Genomic DNA, 20,589 nt, shown 5'->3' with positions numbered 1-20,589 from the left:
GTATTGTGCCACCAACAGTCTTGCTGCCGTTATTAGGTGCAGAACCAAGTTAGTCTCTACCACTGTAAAGTCAGTACATATACCTAGTAAAAATAACTGAGGAATAAACTTTATCCTTCTTTTAAAAATATTTTGCATGAAATATTGAAGGACTAAATGGCGAGAGATTATAACTTCATAAAAAAACTGTGTATTATTCTAAGGATTAAATAAGCTTGTTAAATATGATTAATACTGATTTATTTGTATTAAAATGTATGACACTCACTCAGGTGCCACACTGTCCATGCATTATGTTTGTAAAAAATAAAAAATAACTTATTTTTTTTTAAAAAGGGCACATCCTGAGCAAAACTCCCACGGGGGTCTTCTCCCCTTGAAGCCCCTTCCCTCCCAGAAGGATAAACCTCCAAGGACCCCTTTACAAGGGGAGAAGGGTCCCCCGCCCCCAATTCACATTGCCTTATTTGGAATCCTTTTTTTAGGATCTGGAGAAGCTGGGCCAGCCCTAAAAACAACCGAATAACGGAGTTGGAAGGGACCTTGGAGGTCTTCTAGTCCAACCCCTGCTTAAGCAGGAGACCATTTCAGACAAATCTTTCTCCAGTCCCGTCTTAAAAACCTCCGTTGATGGAGAAGGGAGGGAGGGAGGAAAACAGGATAATGGAAGGGACCTTGGAGGTCTTCTAGTCCATCCCCTGCTTAAGCAGGAGACCATTTCAGGCAAATCTTTCTCCAGTCTCGTCTTAAAAACCTCCGTTGATGGAGAAGGGAGGAAGGGAGGAAAACAGGATAACGGAAGGGACCTTGGAGGTCTTCTAGTCCATCCCCCGCTGAAGCAGGAGACCCTACCCTAGGCCATTCCAGATCTTCTTGAACACCTCCAACGATGGAGCATCCGAAACATCTGGAGGCAAGCCGTTCCACTGGATTATAGAATCCACAGAGTTGGAAGGGACCTTGGAGGTCTTCTAGTCCAACCCCTGCTCAAACAGGAGACTCCTAGACTGGTTTGTGTGTCTTTTTTTTTAAGTCTTGCATTGCTGGCTGGGGAATTCTGGGACTTGGAAGTCCATACATGCCTTCATCCGACCGGAAGGAGGAGTTGCCGATTTTGGGGAGTTGAACCCCAAGGGATGACTCAGTTGTTTTCCCTGCAGACAAAAGCCCCCACCTCACTTCCTCCTGGCCTTGCTCAACGTCGGGGTGGGGCCGCAAGGAAGCCGCACCTACTGGGCTGCTCACACTCTTGGCAACCACACTCGACAAAATGGCCACAACAATGCCTGCATTTCCTTCTTTAGAAAGTACCTTAAATAAACTCTTTGCATTATATTGTGTGTTTTATTAATCCTATCGATGTCCCAAAGGGGCTTTTTTTAAAGGAGGCAACTGGACTTTCTGTTTTTTTTTCCCTTTTGAAGGCGTTTTGCTTCTCATCCAAGGAGCTTCTTCGGTTCTGACCAGGATTGGGGGGGGGGGGGAACGGAAGGATTGATGCTCCTTGCAGACAGCTGGTCATTTGCATCCTTTTTTGGGGGGGGGTCCTTGAGGCCACTTGGAGGTTTCTCTGTGTCCTCATTTGCACTTGAGTGGTGCAAACAGTTCCTGGAGTCTGCAATTTTTTCCCTCTGGAAATCCATTCCTATTCTCAACACCCCCCACAAGGGTGTTTATCCCAAATTGTGTAGCTTAAAGTCTGTTAGAGATTCTCCGTCATTCCGGCTCACGGTGGTCCCAAAGGGGCTTTTTTCAACATTCAACTGGATTCTTGGGTTTTTTCTCTTTGGAGGGAGAGAAACTGCAGGCTACAGGAACCATTTGCACCCCTCAGGTGACCCCTGAGGACACAAATAAAACCTCCAAGGGCTTCAGGTAACGATAAAAGGCAAAAAATCCACGTGTGCTCGTCGTTCCCGACTCTAGGGGGCGCTGCTCATCTCCGTTTCAAAGCCGAAGAGCCAGCGCTGTCCGAAGACGTCCCCCCGTGGCTGGAATGACTCAACGGCCACCGAACGCTGTTACCTCCCCATCAAAGGGGGTCCCCTATTCTTCTACTTGCATTTTTAAAATATTCTTTCGAACGGCTCGGTTGGCAGCTGGGACAAGCAACGGGGGCTCCCTCCGTTATGCGGCACCAGGGATTCGAACGGCCAGCTTTTCTGATCGACAAGCTCAGCATCTTAGCCACTGAGCCACCACATCCCCAAGTGGTTCAACGACCCTCTTAAAATAGTTATCCCTGCCCTTAAAGGATGCAAATGACCAGCTGTCTGCAAGGAATATCAATCCTTCCATATCCCACCTCATCTTGTCAAGAGTTGAAGAAGCTTCTTGGATGAGAAGCGAAATGTCTTCAAAAAGGAAAAATAAACCAGGAAATTCAGTTGTTGCCTCCTGACAAAAGCACCTTTGGGACTTGAATCTCTAGACTTTTAATCCTATTTTACTCTTCCGTTTTCCTTCCGCTGGTTTTAAACTCCCCTTTCTAATCTTTTTGTCGCGATTCTGAGCTGCTTAAGAGCACCGAATATAAAATGCCGTTAAGAATATATAACGAAATGTAGGAAGAACGGTGGCAGGTTTGAGGCTTGGTTAGTGTTAAAAGAATTTAAGGGGGGGGACACGATAGCATCTTCCAATATTTTGAGGGGCTGCCCCAAAGAAGAGGGGGTCAAATTATTCTCCAAAGCACCCGAAGGGAGGAGAAGACGCAACGGATGGAAACTAATCGAGGAGAGAAGCAACTTGGCTAAAAAATTTGGTTATACAAGATTTAGATCAGTGTTTCTCAAACTTGGCAACTTGGAAGATGTCCGGACTTCAACTCCCAGAATTCCCCAGCAGTGGTTAGGACAGTGTTTCTCAACCTTGTCAACTTGAAGATGTCCGGACTTCAACTCCCAGAATTCCCCAGCAGTGGTTAGGACAGTGTTTCTCAAGCTTGGCAACTTGAAGATGTCCGGACTTCAACTCCCAGAATTCCCCAGCAGTGGTTAGGACAGTGTTTCTCAAGCTTGGCAACTTGAAGATGTCCGGACTTCAACTCCCAGAATTCCCCAGCAGTGGTTAGGACAGTGTTTCTCAAGCTTGTCAACTTGAAGATGTCCGGACTTCAACTCCCAGAATTCCCCAGCAGTGGTTAGGACAGTGTTTCTCAAGCTTGTCAACTTGAAGATGTCCGGACTTCAACTCCCAGAATTCCCCAGCCAGCATTTGCTGGCTGGGGAATTCTGGGAGTTGAAGTCCGGACATCTTCAAGTTGACAAGCTTGAGAAAGATTTAGATAAATGGCAGAAAATGGGAAATTAATGAGGTCCACTGCATAGAAAATTTTCATAAAATGCTTTTATAGAGGGCATTTTTCCACCCTCCAGACTGGCAGAGATGTTTTAAGCCTGCTAAGTGTTGGCAATGCCATCCGATACCCGGTTCGTGTTATATATGGTGCACGCGTCCCAAAGGAACAAATAAAAAAAATATTGGGGACAAAAATATACGTGGGTTGGCAAAAAACGAGAGCAAGGTTATTGATTTAAAGCCAAAAATACTTTTTTTGTTGGGTGTTGTTTTACTGGGCAAGTAGAAGAGGAATGAATACACAATGGAATTTAATAAATAACATTTGATTATTATTTTTACATGTATTGGCTGCGGAATTGGAAGGGGAAAAATGAAGAGACCCCCCCAACAGGTGAGAAATTTAAGACAAATATTAAGAATGTGCAGAAATGGATAATAAAGGGGAGAAAGTGGTTGCTTTTTTGACTTGGGGATTATTTTATCCGTGGCTGGTTGAGAAAAACAGACGTGGAAATGTTAAGAAAAAGGGACCAATGAAGAAGGGAGGTTTGTTAAAAGGGATAAGCAAGTAGCAAGGATTAGGATTGTTATAAAATGAATTATCAATGAATAATGAACATTGTTGTAAACACCATTTGTACCCAGAGGAGAGTTTAACCAAACATGGATTTTGTGTGTTATAAAATAAAAACGCAGAATCAACCTGGAATCGAGGAGAAACTTCCTAGTGGTGAGGACAACTGATCGCTGCCGCCGTTAAGTGAATCACAGCCGTTAAAACAGAATCCAGCTTCCCCCCGCATTGAATTTGTGAGAAGCTGCATTGGGAAAGGTTACACGCCAGTTGCCAACTGCCCGAATATTGGCCACAGGGGTGCTGCAATGGTCGTTAAACGTGAAAACTGGGCACTGCTTAACTTCCAAGAGTTATAATAATAATAACCAGTATAGAACGGCAATTGGGGACTTTTTTAAGAGCCCGGGAACCAGTAAAAACCAGTTAAGGGCCTCTTCCTCTCCTCTCGCCCGTCTTACAAAACTTCACGCTGAGCCGAGCCTTTGATTTTTACTCAAGATCACGTTTATTTTGGTCACTGTAAGTCTCCTTTTGAATAAATAATAGCTATACAAAAGAAAGGGTAAAGGGTGGCGACACAGATTTTTTCTTATTTCTTATTATTATTCTTTTTTTTTTCTCTTTTTCTTTTTGCTGTATGAAAAAAGTTTATTTTTTTCCCCTGGCTTTTATTTTAAAAAATGTGATGGGGGGGAGGGGGGAAGGTTCTCATTCCTAAAGAGAGAGAAAGAAGAGAGAGAAGAGAAGAAGAGAGGGAGGGGGGGAAAATATATATATATACCACACGTCTTGGCAATTTTTGTATTTTTGAATTTTGAGAGACCGGGAGAAAGAAAAAACCCCCCGTCGAGGTAGGTTTTCGATTCTCAAAAAGCTTTTTTTGTCGTTTTTCTCCGTTTTTTTTTTAGCACCATGATTCTCGGTCGAAAAGGTTTCGTGAATTTGGAAAAGGGAAAAAAAAAGAAAAAAACCCGTACAAAATCAAGTTTTTTTTCCTTTTTTCTTTTTAATTTCCTGGGAAAGAGGAAGGGGTTCGGGGGGAAGAAAAAGCAGCGGTGAGCCAGACGTGTCGAGAGGCTCCTGGGAAAGTCTTCGTCGGTCGGACCCCCCTCCCCTCCTACACACACCCCCCCAAAAAAAATATCTGAAGAAAAGGACCCCTCTTCTTTTGCAACGACGGGAGGGGGGAGAAGATGGGCGGCTACAAAACGAGGACACGGAGGGAGGGAGAGGGAGGTAAGAGGGGAGGGTTGGACAAGACACAGCCGAGCGCCCGGAGTAAACACTTAAAAGATTTTTCATTCTGCCTCCAAACCCGCCCCCCCCCCCCACAAAAAAGTGACATTTATTCAAAAGGCCAAAATAATGAAAACAAAACAGAAAAAAAAAAAATAATAGAAAACGAGAAGAACGAGGAGAAGAAGAAGAACGAAAGGCGAAGGAACGGGAGAATACTGTGCCTCTAACTTTTTCGGGAGGGGAGGGGGGGCGAAGGAGCGGGGCGCGGGGGGTACGGTGGCACAGTGCCCCCCCCTCTTCTCCCCACTCAGGGCCGCTCAGATGAGGTCGGCCACGTTGAGAGGCATCTCCTCGATGGAGGTGTTGTAGAAAGTCTCGATGTCGCGCAGCGTGCGCTTGTCCTCCTCCGTCACCATGTTGATGGCCACGCCTTTCCTGCCAAAGCGGCCGCCTCGGCCGATCCTGGGGGGGGGGGGGGGGGAAAGGATGAGTTCAGAGCAAGCAGGAAGGACGGGAGACGCCCCCCCCCTCTATCACACTCCCCCCTTGATGCTCCCCCCTTCTACTGACCGGTGGATGTAGTTCTCGCGGTTGGTGGGGAGGTCGTAGTTGATGACCAGGGAGACTTGCTGGACGTCGATGCCTCGGGCCTGCAGGGGGGGGGGGGGGGGGAAGAGGCAGCCACTTTCAACAGGAGCCCCGGCCCTTCCCAGCCCCCCCCCAGCCCCCCATTAGCACTCTGTTGACTTGAAATTGCCATGATGGGGAAACCCCCAGTGTGTGTGTGGGGGGGGGCTTTCTTAGGGGCTCCTGCTTGAGCAAAGGTGGGGGGGGGAGGTTGAAGCAGAAAGGTCAGCTAGAGAGATGCTCCTCAACTTAACGCTTCACTGAGTGACCGATCAAACAGCCCTGAAAACTATGACGCGGGGGGGGGGGATTTTGCAAGTATCCCCGGAATGAAATTCAGATTAGTGACCCCCATTTTGTGACCTTCTGACTGGCAGTTAGCAATAGCAGTTAGACTTATATACTGCTTTCAGCCCTCTCTAAGTGGTTTAGAGTCAGCATATCGCCCCCAACAATCCGATAGACAGACAGACAGAGATATAGAGATAGATAGATAGATGACAGATAGATAGATAGATGATAGATAGATAGCAATAGCAATAGCAGTTAGACTTATATACTGCTTCATAGGGCTTCCAGCCCTCTCTAAGCGGTTTACAGAGTCAGCATATCGCCCCCAACAATCCGATAGATAGATAGATAGATAGATAGATAGATAGATAGATAGATAGATGATAGATAGATAGCAATAGCAATAGTTAGACTTATATACCGCTTCATAGGGCTTTCAGCCCACTCTAAGCGGTTTACAGAGTCAGCATATCGCCCCCAACAATCAGATAGATAGATAGATAGATAGATAGATAGATGATAGATAGATAATAGATAGATAGATAGATAGATAGATAGCAATAGCCGTTAGACTTATATACCGCTTCATAGGGCTTCCAGCCCTCTCTAAGCGGTTTACAGAGTCAGCATATCGCCCCCAACAACAATCCGGGTCCTCATTTTACCCACCTCGGAAGGACGGAAGGCTGAGTCAACCTTTGAGCCGGTGAGATTTGAACCGCCGAACTGCAGAACTAGCAGTCAGCTGAAGTAGCCTGCAGTGCTGCATTTAACCACTGCGCCACCTGTGGACGCCCGATTCCCTCAACTACTGTGCGACTAGCTTGACTGCAGGGATTCGCTTAACAACTATGGCAAGGAAGGTTGTAAAGTGGTCATCGACGTCTCACTTAACAGTAATTTTGCCCTCCGTCGTGGCCATCAAGTCCAGGAGTTCCCGTCATTAAGCTTTGGCCCTTTTCCAACTGGGGGGGGGGGGTGTCTCGCCCCAAAGAGCTGTTGTGCCCCCTGCAGCACATTCTGGGACCTGCACTGCAGAGCAGTCCTCGGGTTGCGACAAAATGCCCTGTTCCTCCTTTATCCAGAGAAACCCCCCCCCACACCCCTTTTCCATTTCTCTGAAGTGAAGCCTAAGCAGGGGGTTGGACTAGAAGACCTCCAAGGTCCCTTCTGACTCTTGCTATTGTATTCTATTCCCGTCTCTCCTTTCTGAAACGAGGGTCTGCCCCTTGGCAATGCCCAACTCCTGCTATTCTGAAGCCCAAGTCTCTGCCCCCCCCCCCAATCCCCCCACCCCAAGAACCACCAGGTGGGCGACAGATCCCACTGTGAGCTGCTGCAAAGTGACTGGGAACCTCGGAGGGGGGGTGCCAGCCGTGGAGTCAAGCAGCCCCTTTCGACCGTTCCTCTGCCCAGGAGCTACAATCCGCCGTTGGCACCGCACTGGCCAGGCAGAGAGGGAATCTCCCTGGGGGAGGAGGGGGGGGGGAGAAACCCTTCCCGGCACTTACCAGCAGGTCGGTGGTGATGAGGACTCGGCTGGATCCGGAGCGGAACTCTCGCATGATGACGTCACGCTCCTTCTGGTCCATGTCCCCGTGCTGGGCAGAGAGACCACAGTCTCGGGTGACTCCCTCCCCAACATGCTCTGTCCACTATGCTGCCCCCTCCCCTAATCCATGCAGGAGAAAAAACTCCTGGGTCTCCCTAAAGCCCCCCCCCTCACTGGCCCCAAAGGCACCCACCATGGCTGAAACGGTGAAGTCCCGGGCGTGCATCTTCTCCGTCAGCCAGTCCACCTTCCTCCGGGTGTTGATGAAGATGACCGCCTGGGTGATGGTCAAGGTCTCGTAGAGGTCGCAGAGGGTGTCCAGCTTCCATTCCTTGACGGAGGGAGTGAGAATTAAGGCAGCCATAAAACGAGGGTATTTGGGCAGCTCAGGGCTCAACCTGATGGCTCCCTTGAGAGGCTGGGGGGGGGGGGGGCTTTCTGGCCGGCGTCTCACGACCCAACTAGGGGACACCATCAGGGCAGTGGAAAAAGAAACCCTCTGCAAGGAAACGACGGTCGAGGGAGCATCAAGGACCCCCAACAGACATTCCTTGCAAACACTGTAGGACCGAGTCAAGGCTGGGGGTATTTTTAGGGGAGGGGGGCCTTGGAACAAATCCAGCTGCGTTCTGAAATACCCACCACGTGAAGCCCCCCCACCACTTAACCAAGCCCTCCTAGGCTCTCCCCCCCCCCATTTGGCCCAGCCAGAAAACCGTCCTGCACACTCACCTCCCTCTCCACGTTAATGTAGAATTGCCGAATCCCCTCCAAAGTCAACTCTTCCTTCTTCACTAGGATCCGGATGGGGTCCCTCATGAACTTCTTCGTCACCTCCAGGACATCCATCGGCATGGTGGCAGACAAGAGGACCACCTTAAAGGGGGGGGGGGGAGGTCAGCTTCTTCCCTGCTTTACCCAAAGCCCCCTTCCCACCCACCCCATGTGCTTTCTTCCCCCCCCCATTTTTTTTAAAAATTAATACAAATTATACATAATTCCCTTATTATACTTCCCAAGTCTGGACACCCCTGCTATAATATGCATAATTTGTATTAAAATTATACACATCATGTATAAACTTGGGAACTTTATTATGTCCAAATTATACATCTTATGTCCAAACTTGGGAACTTTTAAGACTTTTGGATTGTGAGCCGCCCTGAGTCCCCTTCGGGGAAAAGGGCAGCATATAGCAATAGCAATAGCAGTAGACTTATATACCGCTTCATAGGCCTTTCAGGCCTCTCTAAGCGGTTTACAGAGTCAGCATATCTCCCCCACAGTCTGGGTCCTCATTTCACCCACCTCGGAAGGATGGAAGGCTGAGTCAACCCTGAGCTGGCGAGATTTGAACCGCTGACCTGCTGATCTAGCAGTAGCCTGCAGTGCTGCATTTAACCACTGCGCCACCTCGGCTCTTATAAATGCAATAAATTCAATTCAAATTCAATTGTGGACTTCATCTCCCAGAATTCCCCAGCCAGCCATACTTGAAGTCCCCAAGTCTTAAAAGTTCCCAGGTTTGAAGATAAGCCCTGTTGTCTTCCCTTTCACCTGCTCTCATTTACACCGTCCATTTCGCATCATAGTCTTGTTTTCACTTTCAAGGCAAGTTATTCTCCTCCATTATTTTTCATTTTTTCTTACTACATAAACAGTGTCTCTTCCGTTGCCTCTTCAAAGCTACACCAAAACCTCCACTTCTTATTTTCTCCATTGGTATATTTGGTACAAACTGTGTATATCCTCTAATGCCATTTAAACCTCAGAGAGCATTTCAGTTTTTGTCTACATTTAACAATATACCACCATTTTATTCCTTAATTAGTTACATAACCACAACACTCTTACTACTATTCTCTTTACTTTTCCCCCCTTTCTTCTTCCTCCGGCCATTTTTCTCTTGGGCTCTCAAAAATCCCATTTTTAATTCTTTTTCTCCCCTAACTTCTTTTTCTTTTCCCTGTTTTTGTGATTGTTGCATCTTCTCTTCAGATATTTCTCCTTGTGCTTTCTGAAAACGCCCCCCAAGATTCACCCCACAGCACAGAGAGGCCTCCAACAAATCTTTTAAAGCTTTATGGATTTCAACTCCCAAAGTCCAGAAGTCTTCAAACGCTGCCGAGACTGGGGTCTCCTGGGAGTTGGGGGTCCATAAAGTCTCCAAGGTTGGAGACCTCCTGCTCTACAGTCTCCTGCTTGAGCAGGGGGTGGACTAGAAGACCTCCACAGTCCCTTCCAACTGCTGTTGTTCTCCTTAGGGCTGGGCCTGGCTTTCCCAGGAGGGGCCTGTCCCAGAAGGTGGCTGACTCTAGAGTAGCCCTCCTCCCCACAATGAGACAGGTGGCAAGTCAATTGGAGCCCTTATATAGCTCTTCCTAGGTCTTTCAATCCGTCTCTAAGGAATTCACAGTCAGCCTCCCCCCCCCCCCCAAACAATCTGGGTCCTCATTTTACCCACCTCGGAAGGACGGAAGGCTGAGTCAACCTTGAGCCAGTCAGGATCAAACTCCTGGCAGTGGGCAGTCAGCCGAGGTGGCGCAGTGGTTCAATGCAGCACTGCAGGCTACTTCAGCTGACTGCAGTTCTGCAGTTCGGCTGTTCAAATCTCACCAGCTCAAGGTTGACTCAGCCTTCCGTCCTTCCAAGGGGGGTAAAATGAGGACCCGGATTGTTGTTGGGGGCGATATGCTGACTCTGTAAACCGCTTAGAGGGGGCTGAAAGCCCTATGAAGCGGCATATAAGTCTAACTGCTATTGCTATCTATCTATCTATCTATCTATCTATCTATCTATCTATCTATCTATCATCTATCTATCTATCTATCATCTATCGGATTGTTGGGGGCGATATGCTGACTCTGTAAACCGCTTAGAGGGGGCTGAAAGCCCTATGAAGCGGTATATAAGTCTAACTGCTATTGCTATCTATCTATCTATCTATCTATCTATCTATCTATCTATCTATCTATCTATCTATCTATCTATCTATCTATCGGATTGTTGGGGGCGATATGCTGACTCTGTAAACCGCTTAGAGAGGGCTGAGAGCCTTATGAAGCGGTATATAAGTCTAACTGCTATTGCTATGCTGTATCCTAGGCACTGCTTCCTTCTCCTTTCCATTCCTCCCTCCCCAAGGAAGAGCACTTAAGACTCACATACCGCTTCACAGCCCTCTCAAAGCAAATTAAGGGTCAGCCTCGTGCCCCCCTCCACAAAAAAACCCTGGGGTCTTCATTTTACCGACCTCGTAAGGGGCGGAAGGCGGAGTGGGAATCCAACTGCCAAACTGCAGTCAGCCAAAGGAGCCTGCACTGTGCCACCCTCCTAGGAATGAAATGGTGGCTGGATTGGCACAGGGTGCCCCCTCTCCTCTCACCTGCGTATTGCCACTCAGCTTCTGGAAGATATCATAAATCTGGTCCTTGAAGCCTCGGCTCAACATCTCATCGGCTTCGTCCAGCACAAACATCTTGATGAACTTGGGGGCTGTAGAAGGGAGGAGAGGAGGTCAGGCAGGCCGATGGGAGGAAGGCCCGGCCAAGGAGGAGGAGGAGGAAGAGGAGGACGGAAGCTGCTGATCTCAGGGACGTTATCAAAGTATGATCACTTTCCCCCTGGCCCCAGGGATTCCTCCCCCCCCGGGCCCAGCAGAACGCCGGCCGAGGGGACAATCGGGGGGGCCACGAGGGGGTCAGATGACACGCATGGGGAAATCATCATGGAACAGCAGCGGGGAAGGGGGGGGCAGCCGAGACCCTCCCTCCTTTAGGAACCTCTAAGTAAGAACCATCCTTAAACAGCCCGTTTAAAGGAAGTCAAGTGAATTTACAGGCAGTCCCCGACTTAAGTTCACTTAGTGACCGTTTGAAGTTACGACAGCCCTGGGGAGAAAAAAAGGTGGCTTATGGTTCAGCCCAGGGGTCTCCAAGCGTGGGAACGTTAAGACTCGTGGACTTCAACTCCCAGAATTCCCCAGCCAGCCATGCATGGCTGGCTGGGGAATTCTGGGAGTTGAAGCCCACGAGTCTTAACGTTCCCACGCTTGGAGACCCCCCCGGTTTTAAGCCCTTGCCGCACCCCCGTGGTCTCGCGTGACCGAAATTCAGACGCTTGGCAACTGACCCGTTATTTATGACGGCCGCAGAGTTCCTGGGGGTGAGTTGGGGGGCTCTCACGTGATCCTCGTTTGCGGGGAAGTCCGTGGGGAAGCTGGATTCACTTAGCTACTAACTTATCAACTGCAGTGATTCACTTAACAACCAAGGCAAGAAAGGTGATGAAATGGGGGGGAAAGTCACTTAACAAATGCCTCAGTTATAGCCCCAAAAATATTCTTTGGGGGGGCTCAGCCCCATGGTGGTCGCAACTCGAGGACTACCTGCACAAGCAGTGGCACAGCCAGAACTGAAAATCAACACACACACACACACCCCAAATCCCCAAGGCTAATTTCTCCCTCACTGCCCCATCTCCCCCCCCCGTTGTCCCAATAAATTCAAACAAAGACATTTTTTCAGACGGGATTCGAATTCCGTGTCCCAGGCTCCCCCCCCCCCCGTGTGCCCTGCAGAGCGTACTCACACAAGTATCTTCTGTTGAGCATGTCAAACACCCGCCCGGGGGTCCCCACAATGATATGGGGGGCTTCCATCTGCAGCTTCTGGACTTCGGCTCGGACGTTCGTCCCTCCTATGCAAGCGTGGCAGGAAGCCCCCATGTAGTCTCCCAGAGCCATGACCACCTTCTGGATCTGTCAGGAGGAGGAGGAGGAGAACAGCCCGGTTAAGAGATGAGGCCGGGCTGGGCGAAGGGCCCCCCCTGTCCCCTCGTCAGGCTTCTCCCCTGTTTCCCCAGCATGAACCAGCCGTCAGCCACGGGGAGAGACGCTGGGCTGGGATGAATGAGGAAAGCGGTTGCTTTTCCCCTGCTAGATGTGAGAAGCCGCCACAGTCAGAGGCTCTTCTCTGCCCAGTTAGCAGGGGGGGGGGCACGGGTGGAGGGGCTACTACCCACTGGTGGGCAGCTGAGGCCGAGGAGCGCTGCCAAGTCCTCCCCCCTCGGTCTCACAGTGGGGGTCACGTTTGGGCACTCAAGGAGTAAAAGAAGAGAGGAAAAGAGACGGGCAGAGAGGGAAAAAGAGGGAGAGGAAGGAAGAGAAACAGAGGGAAAGATGAACAGAAAGGGGAGGGAGGGAAAGAAACATAAAGAGGAAGAAAAGAAAGGGAGAGAAAAACAAGAGGAGAAAACAGAGAAAGGAAAAGGAAGAGAAAAATGGGGGAAAAGAAATGGAAGGGGAGAAAGATAAACAGAGGGAAGAAGAGAAATGAAGGGAGAGGAAAACGTACAAAGGGAGGGAAAGGAAGATAAAGAGGAAGAAAAAAAGAAACGGAGAGAAAAACAAACAGGGAGAAAGAGGGAAAGACAGGCATGGGAGAGGAAGAGAAAACAGGGAAGAGAGAAAGGGATGGGGAGAGAAAGACATAGAAAAAGGGGGGAAGAAATGGAAAGACAAGACAGGGAGGGGATGGAGGGGAAGAAAAAGCAAAGGAAGGAGGGAAGGAGAGGGAGGGAGGGAGAGCCCCACCTGCTGAGCCAGCTCCCTAGTGGGGGCCAGCACCAAGGCCTGGGTAGCTTTCAGATCCAGCTCAATCTGCTGCAGGATGGAGATGGCAAAGGTGGCAGTCTTCCCAGTGCCAGACTGGGCCTGAGCGATCACATCGTATCCTGAGAAGGTAAAAGACGAAGAAGAAGAGTTCATATCAAGAGTTAAAACGCAGCTTTCCTCGCTCCCCCCCCCCCAAAATGGTCCGCTTGGTTGTGTCTCCCCAGCATGAACCAGTGAGCAGCCACTGGGAAGGACGCTGCCCTGGGATGAATGAGGCTTGCTCCTGTCCCCCTGGTAGATGTAAGATGGCGGCCACGGGGAGAGGCGCCTCTTTGCCCATTAGCAGGGGGGGGGGGGAAGGCCCAGAAATGGAGCCCCCCCATGTGACTTCCACAGCTGCTTTAACAACTGGCAAACACTGAAGATCCCAGAGGAGGAAAGGATGGGGGCTCCCTACAAGACTCCCCCTAACCCCCCCTTGAAACATTCCCAGAAACTCCTGAATTGTTACCCATTTTCTTTCCCGATCAAGTATTGACAGAAGTCTCTGGTGCAGAGTTTCTCAACCTTGGCCACTTGAAGATGTCCGGACTTCAACTCCCAGAATTCCCCAGCCAGCATTCGCTGGCTGGGGAATTCTGGGAGTTGAAGTCCGGACATCTTCAAGTGGCCAAGGTTGAGAAACACTGTCCTAACCACTGCTGGGGAATTCTGGGAGTTGAAGTCCGGACATCTTCAAGTTGCCAAGGTTGAGAAACACTGCCCTGGTGTTTGTTTCCACGCAGACGTTTGATTACCCAAACCAGGGCTAGAAGGGAGTGCGGTTTGCTTGGGGGCTCTGCAAATTCTACACTCGGTAGCACCTAGTTGGGTCACGGAAGGTCTGCCAGGAAATCAACCGAGCTCGGACAGCGCCAGGGAGCCCTCGTGCCAACCCTGAGCTACAAATCTTCTCCTTTATTGATCATTAACTTTGCATTCTTTCTGGACCAGGACCTATCGTCCCAAGGGCGGTGCTAATTTCTGGTGGTCCCCTGTAGGCTCACCCTTGATACAAGGGAGAATGGCTCGCTGTTGGATAGCAGAGGGTTTCTCAAAACCGTAAGCGTAGATTCCTCGCAGGAGGGACTCCGACAGGTTCATATCGTCAAAGCTGTCGACAATCTCATTCCAGTTGCTCTGCGGGGAAAAGAAGGGGGACACAGGATCAGCCTCAGCACCCCAGAAACCCACCCCCCTCTTTCCCTCTCAAAGGGGAACTTGTAGACGACCCCCCAGACCAATTCCTAAGCAGAAAACCGGGTGTAAAGCTTCACTGGGACTATAGGATCAGGCCTAGGCCAGCTTTCCTGCCACCTGCACCTGAGGTGAAACGATGGGGCCCCTCCCCTATTACATCAATTCCCAAGTGGGGGGCAGGTGTCTTCTTTGGAGGGGGGGGGAGAGCAGCAGTCCTTCACAGAAACTAGAACCCCAGGTGTTGGCCAGGTTTTCTGCTGCCTCCAAGTAGGGTGAAACCATATATCACATTCCCCTATTATACCAATTCCTAAGAGTGTGTGTGTGTGTTGGGGGGGAGGCATCCTTCTTTGGAGGGGTGGGCCCCAATCCTTCAGAGGAACTGCAATCTCTGGGCCTGGCTTCCAGCCTTCCCCAAGTTGGATGAAACTATGGACCAACCCCACATTAGCCCAATTCTAAGCAGGGGGACAAGATACGCGTGTCAATCCTCCATAGGATCTAGACACTCACCCCCCCAGGAGTATCCTCTGCAACTGGGGAGGAAACCATGGAGCCAAGGTGGCACAGTGGTTAAATGCAGCACTGCAGGCTACTTCAGCTGACTGTAGTTCTGCAGTTCGGCTGTTCAAATCCCACTAGGCTCAGGGTTGACTCGGCCTTCCATCCTTCCGAGGTGGGTAAAATGAGGACCCGGATTGTTGTTGGGGGCGATATGCTGACTCTGTAAACCGCTTAGAGAGGGCTGAAAGCCCTATGAAGCGGTATATACGTCTAACTGCTACTGCTATCTATCTATCTATCTATCTATCTATCTATCTAATCTCTGTCATCTATCTATCTATCTATAGATCTCTATATCTCTGTCTGTCTGTCTATCTATCTATCTATTGGATTGTTGGGGGCGATATGCTGACTCTGTAAACTGCTTAGAGAGGGCTGAAAGCCCTATGAAGCGGTATATAAGTCTAACTGCTATTGCTATCTATCTATCATCTATCTATCTCTCTGTCATCTATCTATCTATCTATCTCTATATCTCTGTCTGTCTGTCTATCTATCTATCTATTGGATTGTTGGGGGCAATATGCTGACTCTGTAAACTGCTTAGAGGGCTGAAAGCCCTATGAAGCGGTATATAAGTCGAACTGCTATTGCTATTGCTATGGAACCCCCCCCTCCCCACCTGTACCTAATCCTAAATAGGGGCGCCTCCTGGGAGGGGGGGGAAGTGAATCCTCCAAAGGGACTAGAATGCCAGGCCAAATGATCCTGTCCCTCCCTCCCACCAGGGGGAAGGGTCTCCATACCTAAAGCCCACCCCCCCCTTATCCTCACCTCGATGACGCCGTCGGGATCCATGCCGTCGGGGCCATTGTCTCGGGAACTGCAAGAGCGGAGAGGGGGAAAGGGGAGAGAGAGGAGAGGTCAAGAGGGGAAGGGGAGAGAGAAGCTGCGCGCGCCGCTCCGCCGGCCAGGCGCCTCCCCCGCCCACGTGCGCTTCCGCCTTTCCCTTTTAAGGCCGCCGGCCCCGCCCCCCGCCGCGCTGACGTCACGCGCCCCGAGTTCCCCGGATGCGCCGCGCTGAGGACAATGGGCGGCCGGGAGCGCGGACGCCGCCCGCCGCGGGGAAGCGCGCGCCGCCCGCCTCGCCCGGGGGGCCCCCCCGACGACCCCCCCACCCCTTTTTTTTTCATTACGGGGGTGGGAGAAGCGAAGGCCCAAGTGGGGGAGGGGGAATAAAAAGGAGCCGGAGCGGAGGGAGAAAAAGGGAAGGGAGAAGCGGGGAGGCCGCCGAAGGGCCCGGCCGATAAAGGTGGAGAGGGAAGAAAAAAAAACGTCCGCAGGAAAGGATTGGCACCGCGCCCGCGAATGGCGCAGTCCGGGCCCCCATTTTTTTTTTAAGAAAAGAAAAAGACGCCCCCCGCGAGAAAAATGGTTTCGCCCACAGGCCGCGCGCAGCATGGGCCGCGCGGGAGAGACGATCGCTCCGCGGGGGGGGGGGGTGAGGCGGCCCTGCGGGAGCGGTCACGTGCGGAGCCGCCGAGAAAAGCGGTGGAGGAGGAGGGTGGTGGTGAAGGCCCGGCCGCGGGGATGACGGCGAGGGAAGGCCGGGGAAGGAGGCGGGCGGCGCGGCCTAAGAGGCGGCCTCGGGGCTCACTCACCGGCTCTCTTGACTCGCAGACATTCTGTGGAAAAGGTCCTGGCCCCGCCCGCCTCGCGGCTCCTTATAACCGCCGCCGGGGCTCCACCCACTGGCCCGCCCGTCATTGGCCCTCGCGTTTCGGCCCGCCCTGCCTCTCCGCTCCTCTCATTGGCCCCAAGGCCAGTTCCCTCCCTGACCGGCTTCTCTCCCATTGGCCCGCCGTCACGCCTGACGCCAGCGGCCGCTGATTGGGGGAGAGCGGCGGGGTGACGTCACCGGGAGGCGGGACGCCAGGCCCGCATTGGCCGGCACCCGCGTCCGTTCGGCCGCTTGCGCAAGCCCCGGCCGACCAATGACGGTCGTCGGAGGGGCAGGAGGCGGGCCTTCGGGGCCCGGGCAGGGGCGCACGTGGCGGGGCCGGTGGCGGCTTCCGGGCCGTGCTTTGTGCACGGGGAGGGGGAGTCACGGGAGGACGAGGTGGTGGGGAGGGAGAAAGGAGTTGCCCTCCGCAAAAGACGCCCGGGAAGGGCGCGCCCTGTTTTCCCTACACGCGAGTTGCATTCCCACGACCCGGAGGCCTGCGAGGGCCTTTCCCGCGTGTTTTGCAACCCAATATCTGCATTCCCAACCCCGTAAGGCCCGGATCGCGACGTTGCAAGCAGCGGGCGGGCAAGGCCTCCGTCCCTTCTCCGGCGCGCCCAGGGCGAGGCCCGCAAGGCCCGTAGAAAAAAGAAAGGGGGGGGGAGATTGCGGTGGGGCTGCCCGCTCTGCTCGGATTGACCCAGCAGCAAGCGAGACCCCGAGGTCTCTGCTCCCCGAAGGGCCACGGAAACCTCAACCACCCTCCCCCCCGGGCCTCTGAGCATGGACAGAGGACGCTCCCCCTCCCCACAAATCTCCAATTCATTTAAGACCCTTCCCCCGCCCTGACTTCCAACTTCTGGGCTGGCCCAGCGCCTGCCAGGACCACCCATCTGCGCCCCCCCCACCCCAAACCACCGTGGAAGCCCTGGAGCCCCCCCCCCCTCCTGGTGCAGTCGACCATGTTTCCCGGAAAATTAAGCCCTAATGGGTCTTTTGGGGACACTGTGTATGTATATGTGTGTGTGTATGTATGTATGTATGTGTATATATATGTGTGTGTGTGTGTGTATGTATGTGTATATATATGTTTGTGTGTATGTATGTGTGTGTGTATATATATATATGTATGTGTATATATATATATTTGTGTGTATATATATATATTTGTGTGTATATATATATGTGTGTGTGTGTAATACAGCACAGGTTCGAATCCCAGTAAGGGTATGGCTAGCTGATGAGAGCTAAATAGCTTGAAATACATCTATACTAGTCTCCCTTTATTTATTTATCAGCAAAAATACAACATATATCTATCTATCTATCTATCTATCTATCTATCTATCTATCTATCTATCTATCTATCTCTATATCTATCTATCTATCTATCTATCTATCTATCTATCTATCTATCTATATATATATATATATATATATATATATATATATATAATATTTGTGCTGATAAATAAATAAAGGGAGACTAATATAGATCTATTTCAAGCTGTTTAGCTCTCATCAGCTAGGTTCTAATCCCAGTAAGGGTATGGCTAGCTGATGAGAGCTAAATAGCTTGAAATAGATCTACACTAGTCTCCCTTTATTTATTTATCAGCACAAATAAAAAAACACAAAATATAACAAAAAGGCAACAGTAAAAATCTTGGGTTTCTGTCGTGATGGACTCTTGTGTCGAGCCGATTGACAGATGATGGAAGCAGTTAGCTTCCTCCCATAATTGGGGCTTACCAGGGGTTGTGACACTAAATACACACACACACACACACACACACACACACACACACACACAACGAAAAAGATGGATAGAAATAGATATAGATAGAAATAGATAGCTAGAGATAGAAATATATAGAAAAAGAAATAGCTAGAGATAGAAAGAAAAAGAAAAATATAGAAAAGTTGAGATATAGATAGAAACAGATATAGAAAGGAAAAGCTATAGATAGCTAGAGATAGATAAGTAAAGAAATAGAGAGAGATAGAAAAAGATGAGATAGAAAGATAAATAGAAAAAGATATGCTCCAATAGATAGATAGAAACACACACATATGCGGGTCTTGGCTTATTCGGGTTTTGCCGAAGTCCCACTCGCTATCTTCAGGCTGGTCCCTTCGGCTTCGTGCTTGTGCGAGCAAAGCGTGATCAGAGCTGCCGCCCTCCTATAAATATTGGGGTGGGTGGGGGTGGAGTTGCTGCAAGCTGGCTGTGTTGTAACGTACAGCAACAAAGCCAGCACTCCACCCCCCCCAACATTTATAGAAAGACGGCAGCTCCGATCACGCTTTGCTCGCACAAGCACGAAGCCGAAGGCACCAGCCTGAAACGTCAGCAAGATACTTGTCAATCTTACACGGGAAAAGACCCAAATACCTGCATACCTGTATCCGTGAAAACCTACGGAAACAAACACACACACACGCATATACATACGTATGTCTCTCTCTGTGTGTGTATATATACACATATACGTATTAATAGTTGAAAGGGACCTTGTAATTCATCCCAGGGCAGTAACTATATTCAATTCTACTGAATCAAACTTAGCAACTTTAAGACTGGTGGACTTCAACTCCCAGAATTCTCCAGCCAGCAGAGCTGGCTGGAGAATTCTGGGAGTTGAAGTCCACCAGTCTTAAAGTTGCCAAGTTTGGGAACCACTGATCTAAGTCCAACATATACACACAAACACACATATATACACAGATGTCTTATTTTGGGGGAAACCCAGCAGCCCTCTAGCTGAGCCCGTTGTGGGTGTGGAGGGACCAACACTAAAGGGGTGGGGAGGGGGGTGAACAGTGACCGGAGGGTTCTGGGGTTCAGCTCAGGTGCCAAGCTGGGTCTTGGGAGGAGGAGGAGGAGGAAGAGGAGGGGACCCCTCCTGCACCCACAAGGCCCCGTCCGCAGACCTTGGGGAGATCTTGGTCCTCCTCACTGACCCCTGGACGCTGTGCAGACCGGCTCCCTTCCCCTTTGGGCCCAGGGGGTCAGCCCGGACATCCCGAAGTGAAGCCCTCGGCTGCGGGAACTCCAGGAGGAAGCCAGCTCTCCTAGGCCGGGCCTTGCCTTCAACCGCGGCTCAATCTCCAGGCGGCCTAACTCGGTGGGTTCCAACGTGCTTGAGGGAGTCCTCGAATTACGACCTCAACCGAGCCCAACATTTCTGCGTCTGAGCTTTGCCCCATTCTATCCACCTGCCTTGCCGCGGTGGTTCATAACCCAGTCGTTAAGCGAATCCGGCTCCCCCCCCCGGTGACTCGGCATGCCAGAAGGTCGCAAAAGGGAATCCCAGGGACACTGGAACCTGGCGACCGTCGTTAAGACGAGTCAGTGGCCAAGTGCCTGAATTAGGAGCCCGTAACCCTGCGCCTTCAAAGAGTGAAAAAATGGCCCTAAGCCTCCTTTTGCAATGCTGTTTTAACTCCGAGCGGTCGCTAAGTAAGTCAAGGACTACAAGTCCCATCCTTTAAGTAGCATGCTTACTTACAGGAGATTGCCCACAAAAGCTCCACTTGCAACCGTTCCGTTTAGTGACTGTTCAAAGTTACAATGGCACTGGGGAGCAATTTTTCCTTTGTTACAACGTTCGAAGCATCCCGAGGGTCAAAATTCGCATTCTTGGCAAGTGCCTCGTATTTACAACGGTCGCAGTGTCCCGTGTGTGTGTGTGTTATCACGTGATCCCCTTTTGCGACCGGAGCGAAGTTAACAGGGAAGCCAGATCCGCTTAACAACCGGTTGACAAGTGCGGTGATCCACTTAACAGGGGCAAGAAAACATTGCAAAACGGGGCAAGGCCTCATTTAAGAAATGTCTCGCTTACCAACAAAAGGGCTCAATTGTGGTTGTTAAGTTGAGGACTTCCTGTATCTAAAGGGGCTGCCCCAAAGAACCG

At 50.6% G+C, this 20,589-nt stretch overlaps 1 protein-coding gene and 1 non-coding gene across 2 annotated transcripts; both read right to left on the bottom strand.

The window, feature by feature from the left end:
- Positions 1-4,361: 4,361 nt before the first annotated feature.
- EIF4A1 (eukaryotic translation initiation factor 4A1) lies at positions 4,362-16,664 on the bottom strand. Its single transcript, XM_087714313.1, has 11 exons — positions 16,608-16,664; positions 15,781-15,829; positions 14,250-14,382; positions 13,183-13,322; positions 12,180-12,348; positions 10,975-11,084; positions 8,322-8,465; positions 7,783-7,920; positions 7,549-7,638; positions 5,690-5,769; positions 4,362-5,581 (listed from the first exon to the last, which is right to left on the bottom strand). The coding sequence occupies exons 1-11, from the start codon at positions 16,628-16,630 to the stop codon at positions 5,437-5,439; spliced, it is 1,221 nt and encodes a 406-aa protein (XP_087570439.1). The 5' UTR covers positions 16,631-16,664; the 3' UTR covers positions 4,362-5,436.
- Positions 11,175-11,323, bottom strand: LOC148046939 (small nucleolar RNA SNORD10). Its single transcript, XR_015696554.1, has one exon. It is a non-coding gene; the product is annotated as a small nucleolar RNA SNORD10 (small nucleolar RNA).
- Positions 16,665-20,589: the final 3,925 nt, after the last annotated feature.

Source organism: Thamnophis sirtalis, unplaced genomic scaffold, assembly GCF_051295495.1.
Source record: "Thamnophis sirtalis isolate CommonGarterSnake01/CBP01778 unplaced genomic scaffold, rThaSir2_p1.2 scaffold_4, whole genome shotgun sequence".
Classification (NCBI taxonomy): Eukaryota; Metazoa; Chordata; class Lepidosauria; order Squamata; family Natricidae; genus Thamnophis; species Thamnophis sirtalis.
The sequence above is the reverse complement of the archived record's forward strand: the minus strand, read 5'-3'. Positions and strand labels throughout refer to the sequence as shown.

What these genes read in the sequence shown, in the direction of transcription:
- EIF4A1 (XM_087714313.1), bottom strand. Translation starts at nt 16,630, where the DNA reads ATGTCTGCGAGTCAAGAGAGCCG. An exon ending in CTAGGGAGCTGGCTCAGCAG is followed by an intron (nt 12,349 to 13,182) that starts GTGGGGCTCTCC and finishes TCCTCCTGACAG; the next exon opens with ATCCAGAAGGTGGTCATGGC. An exon ending in TCATCACCACCGACCTGCTG is followed by an intron (nt 5,770 to 7,548) that starts GTAAGTGCCGGG and finishes CCCCCCCTGCAG; the next exon opens with GCCCGAGGCATCGACGTCCA.